The 24,177-nt window shown below is 43.8% G+C and overlaps 1 protein-coding gene across 13 annotated transcripts in view; it reads left to right on the top strand.

Annotated features, from left to right (window-relative positions):
- LOC138812159 (muscleblind-like protein 1) overlaps positions 1-24,177 on the top strand; it is a 162,329-nt gene that overhangs the window by 27,624 nt on the left and 110,528 nt on the right. For 2 of the 13 annotated variants that reach the window (XM_070000095.1, XM_070000097.1), the window contains exon 2: positions 10,890-11,887. The exons of 2 other annotated variants lie outside the window; for them this stretch is intronic. In XM_070000095.1, coding sequence (XP_069856196.1) covers positions 11,714-11,887 — 174 coding nt within the window. In that variant the 5' untranslated portion in view covers positions 10,890-11,713. Of the gene's footprint in view, positions 1-430; positions 515-10,244; positions 10,643-10,889; positions 11,888-24,177 lie in introns of those variants that run through there. 9 more of the 13 variants (XM_070000098.1, XM_070000102.1, XM_070000103.1 and 6 more) reach the window with 9 other exon arrangements.

The following is a 24,177-nucleotide window of genomic DNA, read 5'->3' as shown; positions in this document are numbered from 1 at the left end:
CTTCAGAAGAAAATGTCCTTCTTTTGATAGCAAATATTTATTGAGTACAGTTCTCAAGCTGAGACCTTTGGAGGATAAAGAGATAAAATGTTTCCTGTGTAGTGCAGGAAATATTCACCGAAAAGGCAGGGCAGCCAGTGAGTGCAAAGCAGCCAAGAAAAGGCTGTTTGTGGGCAGTGTGGAATTTGTCTAAAGCCATGCGGTAGAAACATTAACTCTGTCATCATTTTGTGTATATTAGAGAACAGACCCAATCAACTTCAAATTTATTAAATGAAAGGACTCTCTAAAGAACTTGACAAGCATAACCCATCCATCGTGCTCTGGGACTAGACAGGAGATTAATTAATTTCTGATTGCTGACTTTTGGAGAAATGTTGGGATGGCTGATTGAACTGTAACTTCTTCATATTAACTCTCTGATTTACAGGCGGATTAGAACACACCATATTGACAATCAAGTTTTGGAGCCCTGCTTTAATATACACAGAAAAGGAAAATCCATAAGAGAGAAGTGAGTCGTGGCAGCTTTAGTGAGCGGGGGTTTTGGATTTGCATACAATGCTCCTTTCCTCCAGGTCTTCCTTGTGTACTTGAAATGAACTGTATTTTGGAGGCTAGTTTCCGAGTATTTAGAGGTGGAAGTGTGCAGGCACGCGTGCTCAGCTGTGAAGTGTTCATTCCCTGGTTGCATGATTTATTCTATATTCTGTTATAAAATCTGTTTTATTGTTTGGCATTATTCAGTTTAAACCATAAGTATTTGTTTAAAGTGTTCACACTGGGAGATTTTGGCTGAAATGTTGAACAGAAATCGTTCTTGGTTTTCTGAACTTTGTGGTTTATAGAAAACATCCCATTTCTAAGAGAAATAATGAAGAGGGTCAATTTCAAGAGATCTGGTGATTAACACTTGAAATAACTTAAATAACTACCAACTTGGTAGTCACTTGCCTGCCCTTCTCCTACCGTGTCTCTGGATGTCGGTGTGCATTTCTCTGCCACACAGGTGAGAAGGTGGAGGTCCAGGAGCTTTGGGGCAGGGCCCCGCTCAGATGTGGGCATGTGGATCTTTGTCGCTGCTGCCGTGTAGCCGTCGGGGGGTTACAGAGGACACACTGATAGCAGTTGGGATGGAGGTCTCCTCAGAATGAACGGTGGAGAGATGGGATGTGAAGTACTGTGGTCACAGAGCAGCAGAGATGGCTGGATGCACGTGGACGTTTCCCTGGTTTTGGAAGGGAGGTTACAAGGATGCCCTGTCACCAGTGGTGGGTACGGCGTGGCCTGGCTCATGCTCAGCTCCCACCAAGACCCGCAGATCCACGACACCTCTGAAGTTACTGATGCCCTCTGAGAGATAGCACTGCCAGTCACTGTGTGGGATGGCTTGCTGAGGGACACAGGTTCTCAAGTGCCTCAAGCCCAAAAAGAGAGGAGCAAGCATTGACATGGAAATTGCTGATTAAATCCCCCTCCCCAGATTACAGCGCTTCCATCTGTGTGTGTGCTGCACCGCACGTTTTCCATTATGTCCATGTGTCCTTTTATGTTCTGTAAAGGATAATGAAACAGTGCCTACATTGTAGCCAAGTCATGGAACAGAACAAACCATGAAACTAAAGGGTCATTCTCCAGCTGAATTAGTTCGTATTGTTTTGTGAGTATCTGCATCGGGGAAGTAAAACATGGTGTGGGTACCCCGCCACCCAAACTGTTCTAGTACACAGAAATGAACTGAAATAAAAGGTGTCTTCTCTGCTCTGCTCGAGGACAAGCCTGGCAGCAACTCACCAGTGTTTTAATGACTTCATCTCCCTTCTTTCCCACTGGTATCAGAAAGGAATCCATTCACCCAGTAACAGTTGTCTGATAGTGACTCTGCCCTAAAGATTGAAAAAGTATTTTTCATCAATGTACCAAAAGTTTTCCAAAGTTAGGTACATTCAGAGAGATAAGTTAGTTGTACTAATGTTTTGGCAAGAAAATTTAGCACTGTATTTATGTTTAATACATCCATGGAAAATAAAATATATGAAACATTCAGATTTTGCAGTGTTTACTTAAATATTAGTTTGGGTTCTTTTTTTGTTGTAACCATTGGCTATGTAATAGGCATAAGCAGAGAGTGAATGAAGCTGGAAACTAGTCATTTTTCAAATTGTCAATTGGCTATTGCAGAAATAATGGCATTTTATTAGATCTGTCTACCATTGTATTTAAATGGTACTTTTGGTAATTTCAAAATACAGTATTTCTAGAAGCCAGTTAAGATTTGCTTGAAGGACTCTACCAGGATTTGGATGTGGTTCAGAGGTAGAACACTTGCCTAGCATGTGAAAGGCACCAGGGCCTGGGTCTGATTCCCAGCCCTGGAAATCCTCACATACTTTCATACTAGATGTGGTGGTATGTACCTGCAAACCCAGCCTCTTGGAGACTGCTGCAGGAGGATTGAGGGGCCGAGACCAGCTTGAGCTACATAGCAAGACCCCATTTCAATGAAACAAACAAAACCTTTGCCAGTGGGTTTGCTGTGCATGCACATGTGAACTATTTCCTTTTCATGTGAAGGCAAATACCGTGTAGGTACAGTTACTAATTCTTTACAATTGGGCATGGGAAATAGCATCACAAAATAACACACAAAAAGAAAACTCAACTTTGAGTGGCAGCAGAATTCAGCATTTGATAGGTAAGGCCTGCACAGGAGGCTCCGTTCTAAGACTCGGGGTCATGCGGAAGGCTGGGCTGCCAGGGCTGATACAGCTGAAAATATCTGCAGCCTTGGATGCTTGTGAGTCTCAGAAGGTTGTTTTGGCATTGGAAGAGGAGCTCTGACTCACGGGGAAGGTCAAACTGGACACCAGGCAAGAAGATAGGTTGCTGAGCCTGGTGTTTGCAGGTTTCAGAGTGGTTGTTCCTTACAGAGGGACAGGAAAGCTGCTGCCACTGGCTTTTGCTGAGGTCCAGACAGGCAGGTGAGCTTCTCCTGACTCCTGAAACTTCAAGTTCTCTTCTGTCTTCTGAAAGTTTAAGTTTCCATGCACAGTTTTGACCTGGTAATAGGCGAGCAAACTTTATTGATGATGGCTGTGCCAGGCCTTTGTAGATCTGGGATGAGAGCCTGGAATCGACACTTTTAGTAGCCTGCCTCAGTGGCTCATTCTGATAGATTCTTAGTAAGATATGGGGTGGGTATCTGGAGTTTATACAGCCCGCCTCAGCGGTTCATTCCGGGAGTCCACACGTGTCTGGATCTTCAGAACCCACAGTAGCAAGTGCTGTTGGTCATATTGAGTTGATCAGCTGCTGCTGCATTCTGATTTGTCCTTGCTCTTGAAGAGCAAAGGATGCTAATAGAGATACTTCTCTGCCCTCTGCTCCATCCTGTGTCATAGAATGCGCAAACCTGATGTGCATGGGAAATAATTAGGAACAGAGTATCAAATATCAAATAGCGGATACCACAGATCAGGCTGGCCGATTAGCTTATCCAGCCCTTACATTCTTTAGGAAACTAAAATCCTTAAGAATAAGATTGTATATTTCATCTTGAGCACGGCTTTATGAGTACAACACTACCTCTTTCAGACACGTCCCTATCTGTTATTGAAGTGTGCAGGGGGTACAGTAAGGAGAGAAAGGTCTGCTTTTCTAACAGGGCCTAGGTACTGGGCAGATTTCATCCATGAGTGTGCAGAACCTGTCTTGGATATTTTCACTGAGGAAGACTCTCCCTTCAGTCAAAGACCACTGAGAGCAGACCCCAGCCTCTGGAAACTATAGATGACTTTTCTAGAGTTCTATTGTGCTTTAGTGGGTTTGATAATAACAGAAACCATTTCCTTTAGTCTGTTAGATCTAAAGAAGGGAGGTGTGAAGATACTTGGTGATATTTGTAGAAATAATGTATAAAAATGATTCTCTAATAATAAGATAGTACATCTTCCTAATATAACCTGTTATATACTTTTAACCACACATACTGTTTTCATTAATAAAAAACACAAGCAATGTATATATTATGCTTTCTGATACTCTGAAATCCCAAATACTTACTCAGACTTTCAGCTTTGGTTTTTTGGAAAGTAATTTCAAAGTAAAACTTTTGTTTGGGGAGGTAACAGGAGCTGAAAACTGAAGTTATAAATATTTTCATTGATTAGCTGCCACTATTGTTTATAAGAGCTGGAAAGATTTTAAACAATAGAAAGATAGGACTTAAGTTGTGTTTGCAGGAAAAGAAAGACATTTCCTGCCCTTTTTTTGGGGGGGGGGTTCTCACACGAGAACTTTCCACTGTGTGGATTTAGAAATAGAGTGCACTAATGCAGGAAAACATATTTTGTTGCCCTAAGAATCTACATTATTGAGAGCACATAGTGTATTTGTAGCAGTGCTTAAAATGGTGAAAACTTAGCACTAACTTAATGACTATCTTGGTAAAGAAATAGCATGGTTATTGAAAAGTAATCACAGGATTTGCTTCTACTGACACAGAAACATCGTTAATATCCTTTATGTATATCTTACACTGTAGGATATTAACGTAGTTTGTTGTTATTAAATGTCTTGAGCCTGCTTAAATATGTGTTAAGGTACACTGAAGTAAGAATATGAACTATCAATGAGTACATTATATTATGACATGTTTTATTCACTTTAATCAGGAGAAAATGAGACTATTCACAATTAGAGAGTAAAAGCTTTCTCATTTGTATGTGATCACATGTGAATTTGTACTTTTTGAAAAGCAAAGTTTAAATTGCTGATCTTACATTTATTGCTATTTGGAATAAATCCAGTTGATATTGGTATATTATTAAGACTGTGTTTGAGATTATTTGTGTAATAATGTCAGGTAAAGAAATCAGTAGGGACAATCTAGAATTACAAGAGTAAACTGCAGAACCTATCTGTTGGAGTATTTAGAAAGTTATAATAAGAAACACAATAGTGAAAATACAGACTTCTGGCTTTATGGAGAGGGTGTCTTTGTGTGTTTTGTTATGAAGTCGATTTTGGGTGTCTTTGTGTGTTTTGTTATGTAGTAGATTTATTCAATTTTAGGACACCTTCAGTATTTCCGTCATTCATTCATTATTCCATTCGTCATGCAGTGGCTTCTGTTGTAGGCCTTTTAAAAAATTGTACACAGCATTTTCATTCTTATAATTAATGGCTAAGCAAAATATGGAAATTTTGAATAGAAAAACTTTTTGGATTGAGTTCCCTTTAATTCAGACATTTGAAATTCAAGTTTCATCTGTGCAGAACAAGCGTGTGTACTCAGATGTCATTGACAGTACTCAGGGCAATGGCCACAGGAAAGTTTTGGAGATCCTGTAGGTGAGGCAGAAGATTCAAGTCTGACCCTAACAGAGCTTGTGCTCTGGGTGGGTTTCAGTTTTACCCACCACTTTCCCTATGGTTGCATCTGCTAGCATGGACAAACGGAGTGGGTTAGTTAGGACAGGGTCTTAGAGCACATGGGATGGGAACAGTGCACACCTCCACCGAGCACAGTCAGTGGGAATGGTGCATGCCTCCATCGAGCACATGCGGTGGAAACGGTGCAAACACGGTGGTGAGAACCACCTCCACCAAGCACACGCGGTGGGAATGGTGTACATGCGGTAATGAGGAGCACCTCCACTGGTGCACACGTGGTGAGTGCCACTTCCATGTGATGGGAATGGTAAACTTTCCTACCTGAGCTGGCTTTGAACCACAATCCTCAGATCTCAGCCCCTTGAGCCACTTAAGATTACAGGTGTGAGCCTCCAGTGCCTGGTCAAAATTCATTTTTATTCTTCTTTGTTCTTGTTGGTTTTGGAAGTACCAGGTTTTGCATTCAGGCTGGGGCTTGCTAGCCAGCTCCAAACCCTCTAAGCATTGATTTATTTTCTACTGACACGTGTCCATGAGGCTTAAATGGATACGTGGGTTCAACCGTCCTATGTTTGTTAATCTGACATAGATTATTGGGTATAAGAATAATTCCCCATGATTTTGGTTTTTTTATTCATTATTTTTCTCTTCCTTTTTCCTTGTTTTTTTTTTCTTGGTTTTCATTATATCATTTAATTTTTTTCCGCTCCTGTTTTCTCCTTTGTATGTATCTTTCTTTCCTTTTTTGTTGGTCGTGGGGCTTGAAGTTGGGGCCTTGTGTGCTCTCCCTGAGCTCTTCAGCTCAAGGCTAGCACTCTACCCCTTTGAGCCACAGTGCCACTTCTGGTTTTCTGGTGCCTTTTTGGGGATAAGAGTCTCACGGTCTTTCCTGCCTGGGCTGGTTTTGAACTGTGACCATCAGATCTCAGCCTGCTGAGTAGCTAGGATTATGTGTGAGCTACCAGTGCCCAGCTTTTTATATGTATCTTAAAGTAGAATACATAGCTGATTTGTGGCATACCTCAAGAAGAAATTGGGTTTTGGTTCTTCTGATGGAATACGCTTGTTTGTGGAATTTTAATTACCCAATCACTACGTGAATGGTTGGAACTGGATCAGTGGGTTAGAGACATCTTGTTGTGCTAAGGGTTTTAAAAAGTTTGATTCTCCCTGCAGGCCTGTTAAGTTCACTGGAAATCTTCTTGGTTTTGTTCAGGAAAGTCAGCTTAGACCATACTAAATGATTTATCCCAAAAGGAATCTATCTTTACGCATCTTTATGCAGAAACATTTCCTTCAGTCATTTTTACTTAAAAGACAAAACTTATTTTTAGGGATTCTCACAATCTGGATGTTACACGCATGCTTTTAATAGTTGTCTATATCTTTAGAACCAAACCCATTACTAAAATAATGTTTTGAGAATCCAGTATTGGTCCTGATCCTTCCTAGTCTTCATTGACTAAAGCAATTTTGAAGGTGCTCAATCTTCTCTGAAATTCTTTTTTTTTTTTTTTTTTTTTTGTAAATAGAGTATACAAGAACAGTCTGGTATCAGATGTGTAGTCTAATCAGTGGTATAGGGTATGACCTGAGTTGTTGCTGGTGTCCCATGTTGAGGGCTGGGACCTGCATTACTAGTTCTGGGTGGACCAGTAGCCACCCAGTAGCTGGGTGCTACTCCAATTGCTCAGTACCTGTGCCTGGTCAATTAGGAGTATTCTGATTATTTATTATCTATGCTTACCTTCATGAATAGTATGATTACCTTACTAAGTATGTCTATAATCTTTTTAGTTACATCCTTTGGGATAAGTAGAAATCCTTTGCTACAGACAAAAAAATGTAAAGAGCCCAAATATAATTTTGTAAGCACTTTAGTAATTAAAATATATTCTATACTTGATGGAACTAAGGCTGTGGTCTGGTAGAAAGGAAAATGACTCGATATAATTTTTAAAATTATTATTAAATATTTTTAAATATTATTAAATAAAAATTATTATTAAATAGGTTTATACAAAGTTAGGTTCTGAGCACGATGCTTCTGGGTCGTGTCAGCCTTCCTTCGATTTTACCCGTTTCCCTCCTGTTACCACCCTCAGCAGCCTTTCAACATAGCTACTGGGCAGTGCAGGTATCTGGACCAAGCCTTCATATCACTAGGAGCTTATCTGTGAGGACTACATATTTATTAGGGTTTGAGAACACATACTTGCCCACATATTTATTGCACATATCAAACATTAAAAAAAAAACCCAAAACTTTTGTCGCAGGACATGGGTGTGGACTGAGTGGAGACAGATTCTATGCTGCGGTCAGGGACTTTGTCATTTTGGGGCAGGTGTAGAATGAGCAACCAGTGGATATACTAGGAGGTGGATACTGTTCCCTAGTCGTCCCAGCTTTATAGAGAAGGCAATAGCTGACTAGCAACTTAAATGAGGTGAGAGGATTTGCCAAGTGGCAGGGGTGAGGAATTAGGTGTCAAGAGGAACAAAGGGTAGCACGGAGCAAGTGCCAGGAGCTCAGAGCAGTGGCAGTGCCAGCTCCTCTATGAGGATGCGGGAGGAGCAGCAGCCCAGGAGAACCCTGTGGGTTCAAGGACGGGAGAGGGGAATGGTGCTGGAGGTCAAGTGCAGTCAGGGAGTCTGCACCGTCTTTGCCTTGGGCTCTTAGGGAAAGCGTTCAGTGCCTTTGCTGATTAGTAGTGGTGAGCGAGGAAGAACACAGACAGGAACTCGGAAGGGAGTGGGAGGAGAGGCAGAGGAGAGGCCTTGTGCACTGTGGTTTGATGTTTGTCTGCGAGGACAGACAGAGAACCTTGGAGAGAGGATGAAGAAGGCACAACCAGGGCAAGGCCTCCTCTGTGCTGCCACTGCTTCACCCTGAAGGTGTGTTGGCATGTTTGAAGACCGAGAGGTGCTGGACAGATCATGTATGCATACCAGGGGAGAAAGGGAAGGAAGGTCTGGGAGGGAGGGAGTCCAGGTGGACGTGGGGGAACTCGAATGTGGGCAAGAGGAGGGAAAATGCCAGAGACCAAGAAGAAAGAAGCAGAAGAACAGATGAAGGATGAATGGGAAGCTCAAGAACTCCACGCCCAAGGGTGATGGATGATTTTGAGTGAGACATATTGTGACAGTCAATAATACCTGTGATGGATACTGAAAACTGGAATAACGTGGCAGAGGATGGATTGAGATGAGGAAGAGTTAGATAGGGTGCGGTGTGGAAGAAAGAAGGAGCTGTCAGGCAGGAGAGACCCTGGGTCGGGGCCTGGGCCAGCCTGACACACAGTTGTTGGTGGAGGCAGAGGCCTCCATGCATGCTTTCTGGGGTGTGTGAGTGCTCTCGGGCATAGCCGGTATGGTAGTGTTTGTGCACACATTTTTGTACATGAGAGGTCACCCCAGACCTGGTATTGTAGTCGATCATTTACTGTGTCAGTGTTCTGGGACTGTGTTCTTCTCCATGCCAGGTAGTGATGCTGCTGAGTTGAGCAGAGCCTTTCTGCTTGTAAGACACACAATCTGGTGGGTCAGACAAGGCAGGGAGCAAAACGCTGTGCCAGACATGAGGTGCCACACGATTTAGAGGAGGCCATGCAAACACGCCAGCAGGGAGAGAGGAAGTGGCACCCTGAGGCTTCTAGGAGGAAGTGACTGCTCAGCTGGTGCTACAGGAGGAGGATGGTGGCCGGTGAGGCACTCACGTTTTTGGCGGGAAGGACTCGAGAGAGTAGTGATATGAACGTGGTTGTGGTCGAGATGTGAAGATGCTGGGGACGTCTGGGTGCAGAGCAAGTATTTGGGAGTGTGGACACACTCAGCTTTTGGTGTGGCATGGGTTGACATTTGTTTTTGTATGCTTAAGCATTAGGCCCAAAAACCTTACTGGAATCAGCCTTACTGTGAACACGGGTGTGGTTGAGTCTGGCCTCAGAGACTGGAGTCCAGTTAGAGTAGTAGTTGACCAATAGTTTTGGGAAGTGGGATTCCTCGGGTGCCCCCCTTCCCCGATAGTGCTAAGAGTTACGGTAATTCTTTTAGAGAGGTTTAAATTCCGCCAGGTATTTGCTCTCTGGTGCGCACGTGGCCCTGAGCTGCATCCTGCTCTCCATGGTCTTCAGTGTGCCGTCTCTGTCAGGCAGTTTGGCCAGCAAGGCCCTGGTGCCCCAAAGCCTGGCTGTGTTTCCTGGCCCCTCCTCTGTGGGACGGGAAACTTTGTTTCTGGAACTGTTTTCTTCCTTGGCCACGTTCAAAAGGAAAAAAACAAAATGTTTTGTTTCTTTAAGTGGTACGATCTTGGAGGGTGGAAAGAGAAAGTAAGGTATTGAAGGGGAGACCTGGGCTGGGTGTGGGGTGGCACCCCCCCCCCACCTCTGGGCCGGGGCCCCGGGCCCTGGGCCCCACCTGCCCTCAGCCCCTCTGGACTGTTCTTTCCAAGGGCGTCCTCTCCCAAACCAGAACACTCACTTCACCCTGAACGTCCCGCCATGGAACCACTCTCTCCCCTGAGGTTGACTTCATCATTGCCAGACACACTGACAACACAGCTCTCCTTATTTTGCCCACATGACCTCAGCTTCTGCTTTAAAAACGCTGGAATAAAGGATGCTTTTGTTCATATCTCGCCTGCCCGTGACATATTGACAAAGTGTCTGCCGGCTGAATGGAATAGTTTTACAGTGTGAGCGCTGCTGCCTTCCGTGGGGGGGGGGGGGGGGGGTAGGCCGGCTCGGGAGGAAGTGAACTGGATAGGTCAGGAGAACGTACCATTCCCAAGCACCCCTGTGCCTTTTATTCACGTGTCAGGACAGGAGCCGGCTGCTGCCTGCTGTCCCCGCCCAGAGCCACAGGGAAGGAAGGCCATCTGCAAGTCGGCTGCAGTCTCCAGCCTGGCTTTTTACTCCCTGGGGTGGGACTTGTGTGGGACTTGTGTCGGGAGCTAACGGACATGGTTTAGTCCACTAACTGCATGTTGGGTAAATTCAAAACCCACATGCTCGTCCTCTTGCAGTGGAATAAGTCACATCTGATGGACATTTTCTGTGCTTATGGCATAGTAATGAACGTCTGACAGGCGCGACCTTTCATAAGACAGCCCACACTATTGGCTTCCTGCCCAGAATATTGCTGCAACACTCTCTGTGATTGGTTATCTCTGAATCATGCATTGCTTCACAAGGGGAAACGGCCCCTTTCCTTAATAAATCTACCATGGCTGGCTGCAATATGCCACACTGTAAGTACTGTGTGTGTGTGTGTGTGTGTGTGTGTGTGTGTGTGTGTGTGTGTGTGTGTGTGTGGACAGAGAGAGAGAAGGAGAGGGGAGGGTGGACGAGCTGCAATATGCTCACTGTAAGTATTGTGAGAGAGCGAGCCAGCTAGGCTGACTTTGAGTGTGACTCGGTCTGTGTCCCGTGTGGCGTGGTGATGATTCTGTGGGGAATGAAGTGCTGCCTAGTAAATGCTGTCTCTCTCTTCTACAGGTTGGTACTAGAAGTGCCTTTCCTGACGTCTGTGCTGCTTGGAGCCGCTTCTAGAGCAGCCTCTGCTTTTGCCTTGCTCGCTGCCGGCTGGCGGGGACGACCGCCATCTCCCTCCGCCCCCGCCCAGACACCCCATTTCTACTAGAACTGAGAGACGCACGCTGAGTCGCTGCCATTGCCCTAGGCTGCTTTAGTTGTAAAAGAAAAGTTTGCTGAACGAGTAAGATCTCTTCTGCCAGGAAAATCAAGGAGGAGGAAAAAAAAAAAAACAAAATATTCTCTTGATTTCGCTCTAAACTGCTGCATCTATCTATGCCAAACTAATCAATAGCGATTGCACCACCAACTCCATTGCAAATTCAGCTGTGATGAGATTTCTGTTCAGACAGCTTTGCTGAAGGCAGCTTGGAAATTCGGTGTCAAAGGGTCTGCCACGTTTTCATGCTTGCACTCTGGGCTCAAAATTGGCACTGGGAAGGGGTTACGGAAAGCCCACGGCTGAGACCAGGCCTTGCTTTTAAACTTTCATCCACTTTCATTTGTAGAAGTTCTTTAAAGTCCCAAACCTCTCTGAATGAACAGTTTTGTGCTGTGAATTTCTGGCGGGAGGCCTTGCCGCTGGTGGTGGCAACACGGTTTTCCATGTACTTTTAAAGCAGGGAGTGCGGCAGAAATATTTTGGAGGGGACATTTGCATCATCATTTTACAGTTTTATTGGATCTTTTTTTTTTTTTGGTGGTTGTTGCTGTTTTTTTGGGGGGGAGGATAGGGTTGGATTTGTTGGTTTCACTGAAAAAAATTTAACTACCTGTAAAATCTAAACATGGCTGTGAGTGTCACGCCAATCCGGGACACAAAATGGCTAACACTGGAAGTGTGTAGGGAGTTTCAAAGGGGGACTTGCTCACGGCCAGACACGGAATGTAAATTTGCACACCCTTCGAAAAGCTGCCAAGTTGAAAATGGACGTGTAATCGCCTGCTTTGATTCATTGAAAGTGAGTAAAATATTATATTCTTTTAAGGATTTATAATAGCTGAATAAAGGGGATATGGAAATATTTCTGTGAATTTGGCCTTGTAGGTTGCATGTGAATGGCTTAGTTTTGTGGTGTGTTTTTATTGATAATGTTGGGCTGTCTGGGAAGGGAAAGAAACATTGGTCAGACTTCATTAAGAATAACGTCCCTTAACTCCGTGATTTGTCCTAGAGCAGAAATTGTTGGTGTACTTTTCACTTAGTTTAGGAATAGCAGAGTCAGCGTCCTTGTTTGGGAGTGGTGTGTGTGTGTGTGTGTGTGTGTGTGTGTGTGTGTGTGTGTGTGTGTGTGTGTGTGTGTGTGTGTGTGTGTGTGTGTGTGTGTGTGTGTGTGTGTGTGTGTGTGTGTGTGTGTGTGTGTGTGTAAAAGGCTGTGGCAGAGGTGGAAGGAGGAGGATCTGTCTCTGTTGATAAAGGTGTTGTATTGTTTTAAAGAACAGAGGCTCTTAAGTCAGCTAATCCTGAGTTGACCTTTCACTGTTGTTAATATTTTGGATTTTCTTTCTAATTTATGGGCATTTTATTGGAGTGGTGAATGCTGTGCACTTTGGAGAAACTATAACCATGGGTGGGGCTCTGAACTCCTGTCTGCCCTGCCCTGGTTAAAGCACAAACTTTGCCAAATATGAGTTTTATTAATAAGTAGAAACTCTTAAGTACGATTATTCTTTGGAGTTTCTGGTTTTGTGTGAGGAAATAGCAGTTCATGTTCTATTACAACCTGCTTACTTTTTATTTGTAATAGTCTAGGCAGAAGTGTCTCCCGTCAGATTTTGTAATACTGAAATATTTACTTGAGCCTTTCTTGACACTTAAACGCGTCATTGGATTTGAAATCCAGGGATTGAGTTTGAGAATGGGACTTTGAACAAGCAGCATGCATGCCTTTGTTTTGACATGGAAGGTCAAAACTAGAGATGTGTTTTGGGGCACCCTCATCCCAGTTGGATTACTCCACTTGCTTTGGAATACCTGTGCTTGGGTCAGTTCTTTGGACTTTTAAAGGTGAGATATTTAGATAGGAGAAAGTGTGGAAGGTCCATCCTGTCTTAAAAAAACGAAAGCCAAGCCCAGTGAGATGCTGGTAACGCTCTCTCCGACTACGCCCAGTGAGTGTTACGAGTTAACCATTTCCACCAAGGTTTTTCCTGGTGCGCCGCATTGGGTTGTTCACTTTGTCAAAGTTTTGCCAAAAAATCCCAGGATGTCTTTATAGCTAGGTAGAACGCAGCCATTGACCCCAGCTGTACCTTGGGATGTTCGTCATGAAATAGTCCTAAAATCCACGGGGAGGGAGAAGCCATGGACCCTGGGCCCTCCTCTTCCTCTGGGAGCCACTGAGGAAGGGCACTGTGCCCCTACCTTTGGGAATATATACTCCCACATTTGCCCTGCCCCAATGCAGGTGTAATTAGAGACGGGAACCTATCAAACCAGGGCCAAGGCCTAATCGTTCTTGTCGGTAACCAGCTGTGTCTGTCCATAAGTAAACCTGTTTTGACCCAATTACTATAAATCCAATTTGACTCCAGGGGCAGTGGCACTGAGCCCTCGCCGGAGGCCTGCCCCTCACACTTGAACGTTAACCTTCAGTTGCTATTTTCTGTCACCAAATTTTTTTTGGTTGCTGTTCACTTGTGGCCACAGGACAGTTCCCCTTTCAGCCTGGCAGTATTGCTTAATGACAGGCTGGGTGGTTAAGACATCCAGCCGCCTCATCAAGGAGGGTTTTAACTAACAAATAATGTCAAGACTGTAAATTTATTTATGAAATGAGCTCCTGAGAGCAGCACACAGTACAGGCTTTGTCCATTTTCTTTGACTTCCAAAGAGAAATGGATATTTATAGCGTGTAAAGCTTGGTCAAATATATTGGGGTTTGAATAAGAAGAAAGAATAAACACAGGTTTGTTTATTTATAAGGGAGTTTCATACCCCGAACAATAGCTCCTTAAATGTTAGGAAAGTAACCATGTTGAGAATTAATGGAAACAATTCTGAAAATGCAATTAAGTATTTGTTTCAAAACCCAGGTCTCCTAATCTAACTGACTTATTATATGACTCTTTATACAGTATTTAGGCTTTTACCTTCTAGATAGTAGTCTTTCTGTGTCCACTTTTGTAGCTGAGTTGGATCAGAAAGGCAGTTTAAACAGTTAAAGCAACTGCATGACTCATGCTTGAAGTTCTGAAATTTGGAGCGTTCTGAGGTTTCCCTGCCAGTAACGGCCGCATTGTCTTGGGAGGGTAAACGGAAGGAATTTAGAAAACTTTCAATATCCTGGCTTCTTTAATGAAATGTGTCCTGTGTCTCACTAAAATTCATAGGCCAGCGTTCTCGGAGGTCCTGAGCCATGAGATAGAGGTAGCTCGTGTAGTCTGCTATTTTTAGAAAGTTAGAAAAGCAGAGCAAACACCCTCTGAGTGGACTGTGGAATGGCCAGGCCTGGACAGGCCGGGCCGGGCCGGGCTGCGCCGGGCACTGCTGCAGACCTTGGCTCTGCCCCAGGTGGCTTGGGTTTGCAGCAGACTTTTAGTCAGGGATGGGGGTGGGGGGAATCCGTTTCAGTAGGAAAACACAAGTTAAACATTACAAGGAAGTATTTATTTATCTAAGGGAGATCAGTAGAATATTACTAAAGATAATAGAAAATTAACCAACGATGTTTTAGTTGCATATGGCTATTTTAAGGTTTTAAATAGGTTAAATATATGGCAGAAAAACATGTAATTCTATATCACAATAAAAGTACTGCTCAGAATTATGTGACTGTGTAGTTGGAATGTAGGTATATGGTAGGTATCTCAGAGTTGAATGACAGTAAGAGCTAAGTCCAGTAATAGGTAAGCCGCATATCCTGAGCAATATTTAACCACTTCATTTCTTTTTTACTCTTTCAGTTTTATTTGCAATAATCTGAGTGTATTCCATCTGAGACTTTTACATGCTTACAAACTATAGATGTGGGTGTATTGTCTACTTCAGAAATCCAGATTGCTTGAGAAGGTGCATCATATTCTGCTGAAGACAATTTTTTCCCCTTATGATTTATGAGATACCAGAAATTAAAGCAAACTTCCACAGAGCCACCACCAGAAGGGGGTTGTTCGTTACAGTTCAGAAATGCTATTTCAACAGTAGCGAATGACAGGTTGCCTATTTTCTATAATAATGATCTGTCAATTTCTAAATTTAAAAAAGTTTATATGCAGAGAGCCAGCCTACAGGATACATTTTAATATGATTCTGGGCTATTCACATTCTTGAAAGCTAAGCTTTCACTTATGACCCACAGATAGAAGATCATGGAAAGTAGACTTAGTGTTTACCAAATTTTCCTTCAGGCCTCCAGTCCACCTTGCAGATGCTGAGGGGAGGGAAAGCTGGAGCCTTACGTTTGCTAGCCGTTCACAGAATATTGGTAAAACCTTTGGAAATGCTACCCTCCTATTCTCTTATCAGATTGACAGTTTCAAGAGAATGGAACTTTCTTTCGCTATTGTCATGTTCAGGTATCTTTAGCTCTGCTAATGAGATTTATCTTAGGCATATCAGAGATCTGTGGTCTGGGTTGGAACCAAGTTTCAGTGTGCACAGACACAGGACCGCATCACGGAATGAGGAGCAGGGGTAGGAGGCCGGGAGCAGCTGGACGGCCTGGTAAAGGGGCTGTCCTGGCTGGGTGGGAGCCTGGGGAAAATTCAGGCAGGAGAGAAAGCATGTCAAAAAAATACACAAAGAGTGAACCACTGAAGACTCAAAAGTTGGTCATGTGGAGAGTAGACAGCACAGACAGACGTCAAACGCGCTCCAGAGAGTTTCCAGTGAGTTCTATAGGACTGTCCTCCCCAGCACTGGGCTTCAGCCTCTGTTGGTGATCTTCTTTCTAGACCACCAACAAATTCTTACATTTTTGAAAGAACTGTAACTCAAACACCTGATAAAAAGTTTTGCACATGGAACAGGCTGAACAACCACTAAGATTTTACTCTAGCAGGTTCTCCTGTTTATTGTCAGTGGATTCTCTTCTAGTATTAGAACTCCTTGGACAGGGTTATTACACCACCATCGTGGGCATGCTGAAGCCATGAACACTGAGTGTGCCCACGCTAATGGGTGACCCATAGCTCTGTGTTCTCACTGTGAACACCTAGTGTGTCCACACTGATGGGTGACCCACAGCTCCGTGTTCTCACTGGGAACACCTGGTGTGCCCACACTGATGGGTGGCCCACAGCTCTGTGTTCTCACCATGAACACTGAGTGTGCCCACGCTTACAAGTGACAGCTCTGTGTTCTCACCATGAACACTGTGCCCACACCGACGGGTGACATGCAGCTCCGTGTTCTCACCATGAACACCAGGTATGCCACGTTGATGAGTGACAGCTCCATGTTCTCACTGGGAACACCGAGTGTGCCCATGCTGATGGGTGACACCCAGCTCCGTGTTCTCACCATGAACACTGAGTGTGCCACGCTGACAAGTGACAGCTCCGTGTTCTCACTGTGAATACCGAGTGTGCACATGCTGACGGTGACACCCAGCTCTGTGTTCTCACCATGAACACTGTGAAAGTGCCCACGCTGACGGGTGACACGCAGCTCTGGGTTCTCATAGAATACCCGTGGAAAGGTGCCTTGAGGCATAGTGAGTTCACCTTGTTTTCCCTCAGGAGAAAACGTTACAACTTTGTGGAGTTCTTTGTGAATATGCTACAGTAGTTATCCAGTTGATATGAACTTTTCTTTAGAGAACATTCCCATGCTGGTGTCTGCTTTTAAAAATAAACTAGTAGCTATCTGTATTCATTTGCCTGTTGATATTCTTTATGTCTTTAGGGGAATACGCATATGCACACACACACACACATTTGGCAGTAGTGGGGTTTGAACTCTGGGCCTTGCACTAATTGGTAAGCAAGTTACCACTTGAGCCACACTTGGGCGGTATTTTAACTGTAGTTATTTTACAGATAGGGTGTAAATCTGTGGCTGACATCCAACCCCTGATCTACAGGTGTTTCCCACCTAACTGATGTAATAGCTTGTTTTTGAGATGAGGTCTTGTGACTGGCAGGGGATGCAGGCTCGCCTTCGGCTGTGATCATCTCTGCCTCCTAGGCAGCCGATTAAATGGATAATTTTTTTTTTTAACTAAAGAACAAACAAAATTCAAGATATGTTCTGAACTGACCTGCTTAGGACACTAATTCTAGAGCTATCTTGTTTCTATTCATGATATCTTGGTGCCCTGTTTCTCCTTTATTTTTTTCTCTTTAAAATTTTCTTTGTGTGTGAATGTGACAGAAAGCTATTCAGGCCCAAGGCAATGTGATACTTAAACAATTACATTCAAAGTGTAGCTCTAAGTCATACATCTAGAACTGTTCCAGTGCAGATTCTAGTCCAGCGCCTGACCACAGACTGCTACTCACTTGAAACTGTGGGGTGAGTCTGCTCTGCTAAGGAGCGGGAAACTCAGTCCCACCAGGGCTGCCAGGGCAGCCTGCTCAGGATAAGTAGAGGATTTTAGCTGTCAGTGTCGCTAATCCGTTACCTTTCATGCTGAGCAGCATCTCTGCCTCCCCACAGACTCAGATAAAGCTTCTTACTTTCTTACAAAATGATCATGTTGAGGAAATTTAGAGGTTTTTTTTTTTCAAACTTTAGCCCAAATACATTCTGTGCTTTTAGATAGAGGAATATTTTTCCATGTTAATACTTAGTCCCCCCAGTTATGACAGACAATAGAAAAGGAGAGATAAAAGGAAGTAAGGCCTCTGCCTCCATCTAATGATAGGTATTAACATGTAGAAATAAAGACTTCTGGAAAGGCGTGAGAGAAATGGTTATTTGAAGTATATTACTAGGAAAGTACTTCTTTTTTTCTTTTGCCAGTCCTGGGGCTTGAACTCAGAGCCTGGGCACTATCCCTGAGACTCTGTTGCTGAAGGTGAGCACTCTACCACTTGAGCCAAAGCACCACTTCCAGTTTTCTGGTGATTAATTGGAGATAAGAGTCTCTTTGGACTTTCCTGCCTGGGCTGGCTTTGAACTGTGTTACTCAGATCTCAATTTCCTGAGTAGCTAATATCACAGTCATGAGCTACCAACACCCGGATCCATGAGACTTTTTTTTTTTTCCAGTCCTGGGGCTTGAACTCAGGGTCTGGACACTGTCCCTGAGCTTCTTTTGCTCAAGGCTAGCACTCTACCATTTGAGTCACAGCACCACTTCCAGCTTTTTCTGTTTATGTGGTACTGAGTAATTGAACGCAGGGCTTCATGTATACAAGGCATGCACTCTACCACTAAGCTACATTCCCAGCCTTGGAAAGTAATTTTTCTGAAACCACTGAAAATAACATTAATTCTTGTATGACCTCTTATTCTAATACTTGGCTATAATATGCTAAATAATGATCATTTTCTTATCAGACATAGATTAAAAATAATTGTTTAACATATATGCTATCATATTTTCATATATATGATATATAGTCTGATAATTGATCATGTTTACATATATACATATGTGTACATGTATATGTATGTAGATATATAATATAGATATGTGGGGTTTTTTTGTGTGTGTGTGTATGGTAGTCCTGGGGCACTTGAACTCAGGGCCTAGGTGCTGTCCCTGACCTCTTTTGCCCAAGGCTGACACTTTACTCCTTGAGCCACAATTTGGCTTTCAGCTTTTTTGGTGGTTCATTGGAAATAAAAGCTTCATGAACTTCCTTTCCTGGGCTGGCTTTGAACCACAGCTCTCAGACCCAGCCTCCTGAGTAGCTGGGATTATAGGTGTGAGCTGCCAGTGCTCCTGGGCACAGCAGATACCTTTCTTATAGAAATGTCATCAAGTAAACATCTAGTTAGACTGAGCACAGTGTCTTCTCATTTGACTCACTTTTTATTTTTACTTTGCGGTGAATCTTGATTTCTTGTCAGAGATAAACTTCCTGTCTAGAAGGGGGTGTGCTTTGAAAATTACTGTTAATAAACTGTTGGCTTATGTATTATAATTTGGCTGACAGATGGGCTTGTGGGTGTCTCTGGGTCTTATTCACCTCTAACCTGGATTCTTATTTACTTCTCTATGAGGTCTTTCCAGCTTTCTAACTGGGTTAGGACTGCTGGTTGGTCCCAAAGCCTCTCTTGATATTTCTCACCACAGTCACACTGACGTGGTTTGGCTTTGTCTGTGAAGAACTGGATTCCGCACGGAGGCCTGGGGGTACGCTCCCACTCCCAGCACTATGGCCAAGCAAATGAGAGGTTCCTTTTTCGGTTTTTCTAGATCTGTTGGGTTCTCCATTCCTGGAACTCAGGCTCCTTTGTCTTTAGTTTATGAGGTGCACTTGTTTGCATATGTAGGGTTCTTTAAACCTAAGAAGGCTGCTGTGTCACCAGCAACAGCATCCTTATTCCAGGAAACAGAGGAGGAAGGACAGAGAAAGCACAGTCTGGTCCTATCAGCACCCTTTCAGCTAAGTCCTCTTGGTCCTATCATTCATTCTGGCCTCTCATTGGCTGGTGTTAGCTAGCCTCCACAGTGGCTGCCAGCCACACCTTGCCTGCTGCCCTGGAACCTCCTTCAGGAAGCCTACCGGAAGAGGGGAAAGAGTGGCTTTCCACAGTTACTTCAGAGACATCTATGTCTCCTGGCAAGCACCTTGCATGGGGGCAGCTGGAGAAGCTTCAGTCCCTTGTCTTGGCATGTCGGCCATCACTTTGCCTTTGTAGTTAACTAGTTAGTGAATGCCAGCCTACCACAGGTGGTTTGATTTTTACTTACATAAAAATGTTTCATTGTCTTCGTATCACAGTGCACATGTATTTCCATATGGATGCCTTGAGCATGATATAAATGCTTTAAAACCAGGTCACAACTTGCTTTTTATGTCACAAAGATCCTGTGGCTACTCTCCTTTCCATTTCTGTTTCTTCAGAAGGGAATGCATCTTTTTTTTTTTTTTTTCCTGCGTGGAGTAAAATCACAGGACGAGATGATAGCCGCTGGAAGTTTTCACATGTTGGTCACTGTTCTCAGTGCTTTCTAGTTTTTGATAGTATCTTCCCATACAGGCGCTAGTGTTGCTTCCATTTCACAGAAGTGGAGGCTGCTCAGTCTGGGTCGCCATGTGGGCCTGCAGCCTGGTGGCACCTGCTTTCTCAGCCTGCCCTCTTCATTACGGACACTGCTTTAGCTTGCATCTCCCCATGGAGGGGTGGTTGCCCAACAGCAGTGCAGATGTGCAGTACAGGGCCAGCAAGAGCAAGTTCTTCCAGGTAAGCCCACAAATGAGTCGCCAGGGCGGGATTGCCACGCTGTCCTCAGCGGTGACCTGTCTGTCTTAACACAGATAGCAGCAGGGAGAAGGGTCAAAGTAGACATGCTAGGAAAATGGCTATGGCTTAGAGTATAGTAGGAAATGTTCTCTGGGCTCTGAATTGTTCAGAAGACATTTCTTGAACTGGCAATGTGGCTAAGTTATGAGGCTACCTTGTGGAGCTGACATAACTAGGGTGCGAGAGAAAACCAAGAGAGTCACAGAACCTTCCAGGTACCAGCCTACCCACGAATCCTGAAGCTGTCACTGTTCAGCCCCAGTTGCTGCTATCCAGCTGTTTTCTCTGAGAAGATGCATTTGTGGTTCTAGTGTGGGTCACACATCCCTGGGCCTTGTGTGTATTTGTGTGGGGAGGCGGCTTTGCTAAACTTCTCCTTTCTGGGGACGTTTTCCCCGGCTTTGGGTCGCTGTTGTGTGCAGCCAGCCTGCACTGGATGGGGTGTAATATCGCAAAAGCGTGCTTGTTTCATTGACTTCTAGTTGCTACAGTCAAGGGAAATGCAAGAAATACAGGCAGATAGGGAAAGCACCTGCCTAGTGTTGAATGTTTTCCTTTGGGCCATTTTATTAGTCACTAATCCAAGCACCAGTAATGAAGACTTAGAAGTGAGGAAGAAAGCCACGTCGGAGGTGCTGGAGTGAGTGTCCGGTGACTCACACTTGTGCTGGGAGCATCCCATCTTATGTGGTGAGCTGTGTCCTCCAGCTGCTGGCATGGGGCAGAAGGTTAGGCGGAGCCTCGGCAGGGTTGGGAGCTTGAGGGAGGAAGTAGAAATGGCTTCTGTGGTTGTCCTTGCTTTTTTCCCCTTTCCTTCCCTTTCATAATTACACATTCTGACACCACAACTGGAAGCAGAAGAACTGGACTGAGTCCCCATAGGCGAGGACCCCAGGCTGAACTGGACTGAGTCCCCAGAGGTGGGGACCCCAGGCCGAGCTCAAGCTGGGAGCCATCCACATTTCAACCTGGGCTCATAGGTTTAGAGCCCAGGCCTTTTCTGAAGCCATCTAGGTTACTTAACAATATTTATGTTTTAGTTTACGTTGCCATGAGTTGGAGGCTTAATTGTTAAGATCCAAGACCCTGTGTTTTCTAGGCCCCATGTGAATCTCGTATCTGAAGTGGGAATTTATCTCTGCATCCGATCCAGATTTAGCATGTAGTAGGCTCCTGGATCATAGAATTGCTGGTACTCACATAAGGCAAGAAGCATCTGCTGTTAGCAGTTGACAGTAAATTACTAAAAGTAAAACATGCAAAATTAAAGTTTGGAAATCTGGGCAGTTTTTCTATCGTTTTCAATTTCCTGCACAAATATGGACATAATCAGTGTTTAGGATCTGCATGTGATGGATAAATTACATCTGTAATTCATTCTTTCCCACGTTGCTGCATCCACACAGTAATTTGCTTCCAAATATCTTTGCTCATGTACTATTCTGGATTTGTTCATAGACTGAAAATAAGTCTAGTAGCACATAGCCATGCAGGATGCTTTTATAGCTAAGTAGCTTATAAATGGGGCCAAATTAAAAAGAAAAAAAAACTAATTTCAGAGGAAAAAAGGGAGCCAAATTTATCATCTCTGAAACAAGATGTCACCTTGGTACATGACATTGCTTTTCATCAATAATTCCCCTTTAAGGGAGGCAACTGAGAAATGAGCCATGGAAAAGAGATACCTAAAGAGTTAATTATTTGTATAAGATCTTGTTAGGAAAGATCTGCTTTCTAAGGAACTGTCTTTTTTTCCCACATAATCTCATATCGCTTCATGGATAAGTAAGGACTAATTAAGTCTAGCCAGGAGAAAGAGTGTTGTTATGACTTTATTTATTGAACTCCTTTCTTTTCTTTTGATGTGTGTAGTTGTAGGCATTCTATCCTGTAAGTTTTAGTAAAAACCATCAACTTTAGGAGTGGAAGGCATTTTTGACATGCACAAGCAGTGTGCTACATTTGCAGGTGTTTCTGGGTGGGGCTGACTATATAACCAGCTGCTCCAGCACGTTCAGACCCTGAGAAGGGATGCTTACTCTGCAGGGCCAGCCCGGCCCTGTGCAGGGTAAGGGAGAGGCACAGTGAACTCTGGCTTGTCCTTTATATCTTTATTGGTGACTCTTGACTCTTGTTATCTGTATTTTCCCCTAAGGATAAATGAAGGTAGACAAGAGATTTTCATGAGGAACATACACGTTTTATACTAAAGATTTTGATGAGAATTTAAAGGAATTGCAATCCAAAGCATAGGCTATGTCTGTGTCTAAATTGCAGGAAAGTGATCCGTATTCTTCTCCTTCGTTCTGTTTATTACGGTGGCGGGCCAGAGTATGATCACAGCTCCTGCCGTTGTGAGGGCTGGTAAGCCGCCTTACAGGAGTGGATCCAGGGATATTCGGTAGCTTCTGTAAATGCAAGGAAAATTAAAATGATCATAGAATAATAAGATATTATTCGTATTAGAAATCTTCAGTTTTAGAGTGTTCCACTAGACTAGAACTCAGATGTGCACAAACACAAGAAGATAATTGATATATCTGGGAGGTTTGTTATGAAATACAGTGGAAGCTTGGATCCATCCCAGAGGGGAGCTGATGAACTTCAGAGGTGGTGATGCTGTTCCAGTAGCCCCAGGCTTGTGTTTGCCAGCGTCCCACTGAATTTCATGTGGTCAGAATTTAGGCCAAGCCTGCTGTCTGGTTCTGTGTTACCAGTGAGGCTAACACAAGTCAGATTGGTTTTCAGGTAGAACATAGGCTTCATCTGAGCAGTCTTAGAAATCTTCACTGAAAAGAAAAACACAGAACTTGTTGTAGAAAAATGGGCAGGTTAGGGAGAAGATTTCATCACAAAGTGAAGGCTTCCCCTTCTGCCAATCGATGGTTCTCCCCATTCCAGTCCTCATACTAAGGCAAAGCTGTCATTTCTGAAAACTAGCCTTTCCTGGGACGAAGAAAGGAAAAGAGAAAGAAAGGAGGAGAAGTAGGAAGGAAGAGAGTGGGAAGCAAGAAGGAGGAAAGGAAACGAAAAGAAAAGAAGAAAAAGAGAGAGGGGGAGGGAAAGAAGGAAGGAGGGAGGAGTAAGGCAGGAGAGGAAGAATAGGTGAAGGGAAAGAAGGAAAAGAGAAGAGAAGGGAAGAGGAAAAGAAAGAGGGCAAAATAATCCAAGCAAGAGAAAGCCATCTCAGGATTTCAAAAGGAACACTACTTGGGTAGAAAAGGATCTTTTTGGAGCAGAAAACTGGTTCTGCTCAGAAGCTTTCTTATTCCCAAGTCACGTTAACAGAGGTGAACACAGCCAGCCATCCCGAGTTTGGAGCCGTGCGGGTGCTCATGGATGGCGAGAAAGAGAAGCGTGCTGTGATGTGTTTGGTGTTCTCAGCGGGCATGGAGGTTTGTCGATCTTGGATCTGTAGTTGCTATCTTTTAATCTCTGAGAAATAGATATCTACTCTTTTCATTAAACAAAGGAAATGGCTACTTTTACTGATTGGATGATCATGTACCGAGAATGGGAAGTGGCAGACTCTGAAAACTGAATTCTCCATTCAGTGTTCCTCAATTAGAAGCTGACCAGAGGGCCAAGCCAGTCCTCTGAGCTTATGCATTCTACTTTTATGCTCTTTAGCTTACTTAAGCCAGCAGTGCTGTTAAGCACAGAAGCATGATCTTGTCCATATAAAAAACCATTTAATTACTTGTGAGTCTCTGGATTAAGAGTGTAGACTGTGTTTTTTGGACAAGTATTCAATGAGTCTTTACAATTGCCTGAATTTGAGACAAGTAAACATTTTAAAACTTGCTCATTCAGACATTTTCTTAATTAAGAAAAACATTCTGGCTGGGCATGGATGACTCATACCTGTAATCCTGGCTACTCAGGAGG

Source organism: Dipodomys merriami, unplaced genomic scaffold (assembly GCF_024711535.1).
Source record: "Dipodomys merriami isolate MVZ:Mamm:240054 unplaced genomic scaffold, mDipMer1.0.p SCAF_56, whole genome shotgun sequence".
Lineage (NCBI taxonomy): Eukaryota > Metazoa > Chordata > Mammalia > Rodentia > Heteromyidae > Dipodomys > Dipodomys merriami.
The sequence above is the reverse complement of the archived record's forward strand: the minus strand, read 5'-3'. Positions and strand labels throughout refer to the sequence as shown.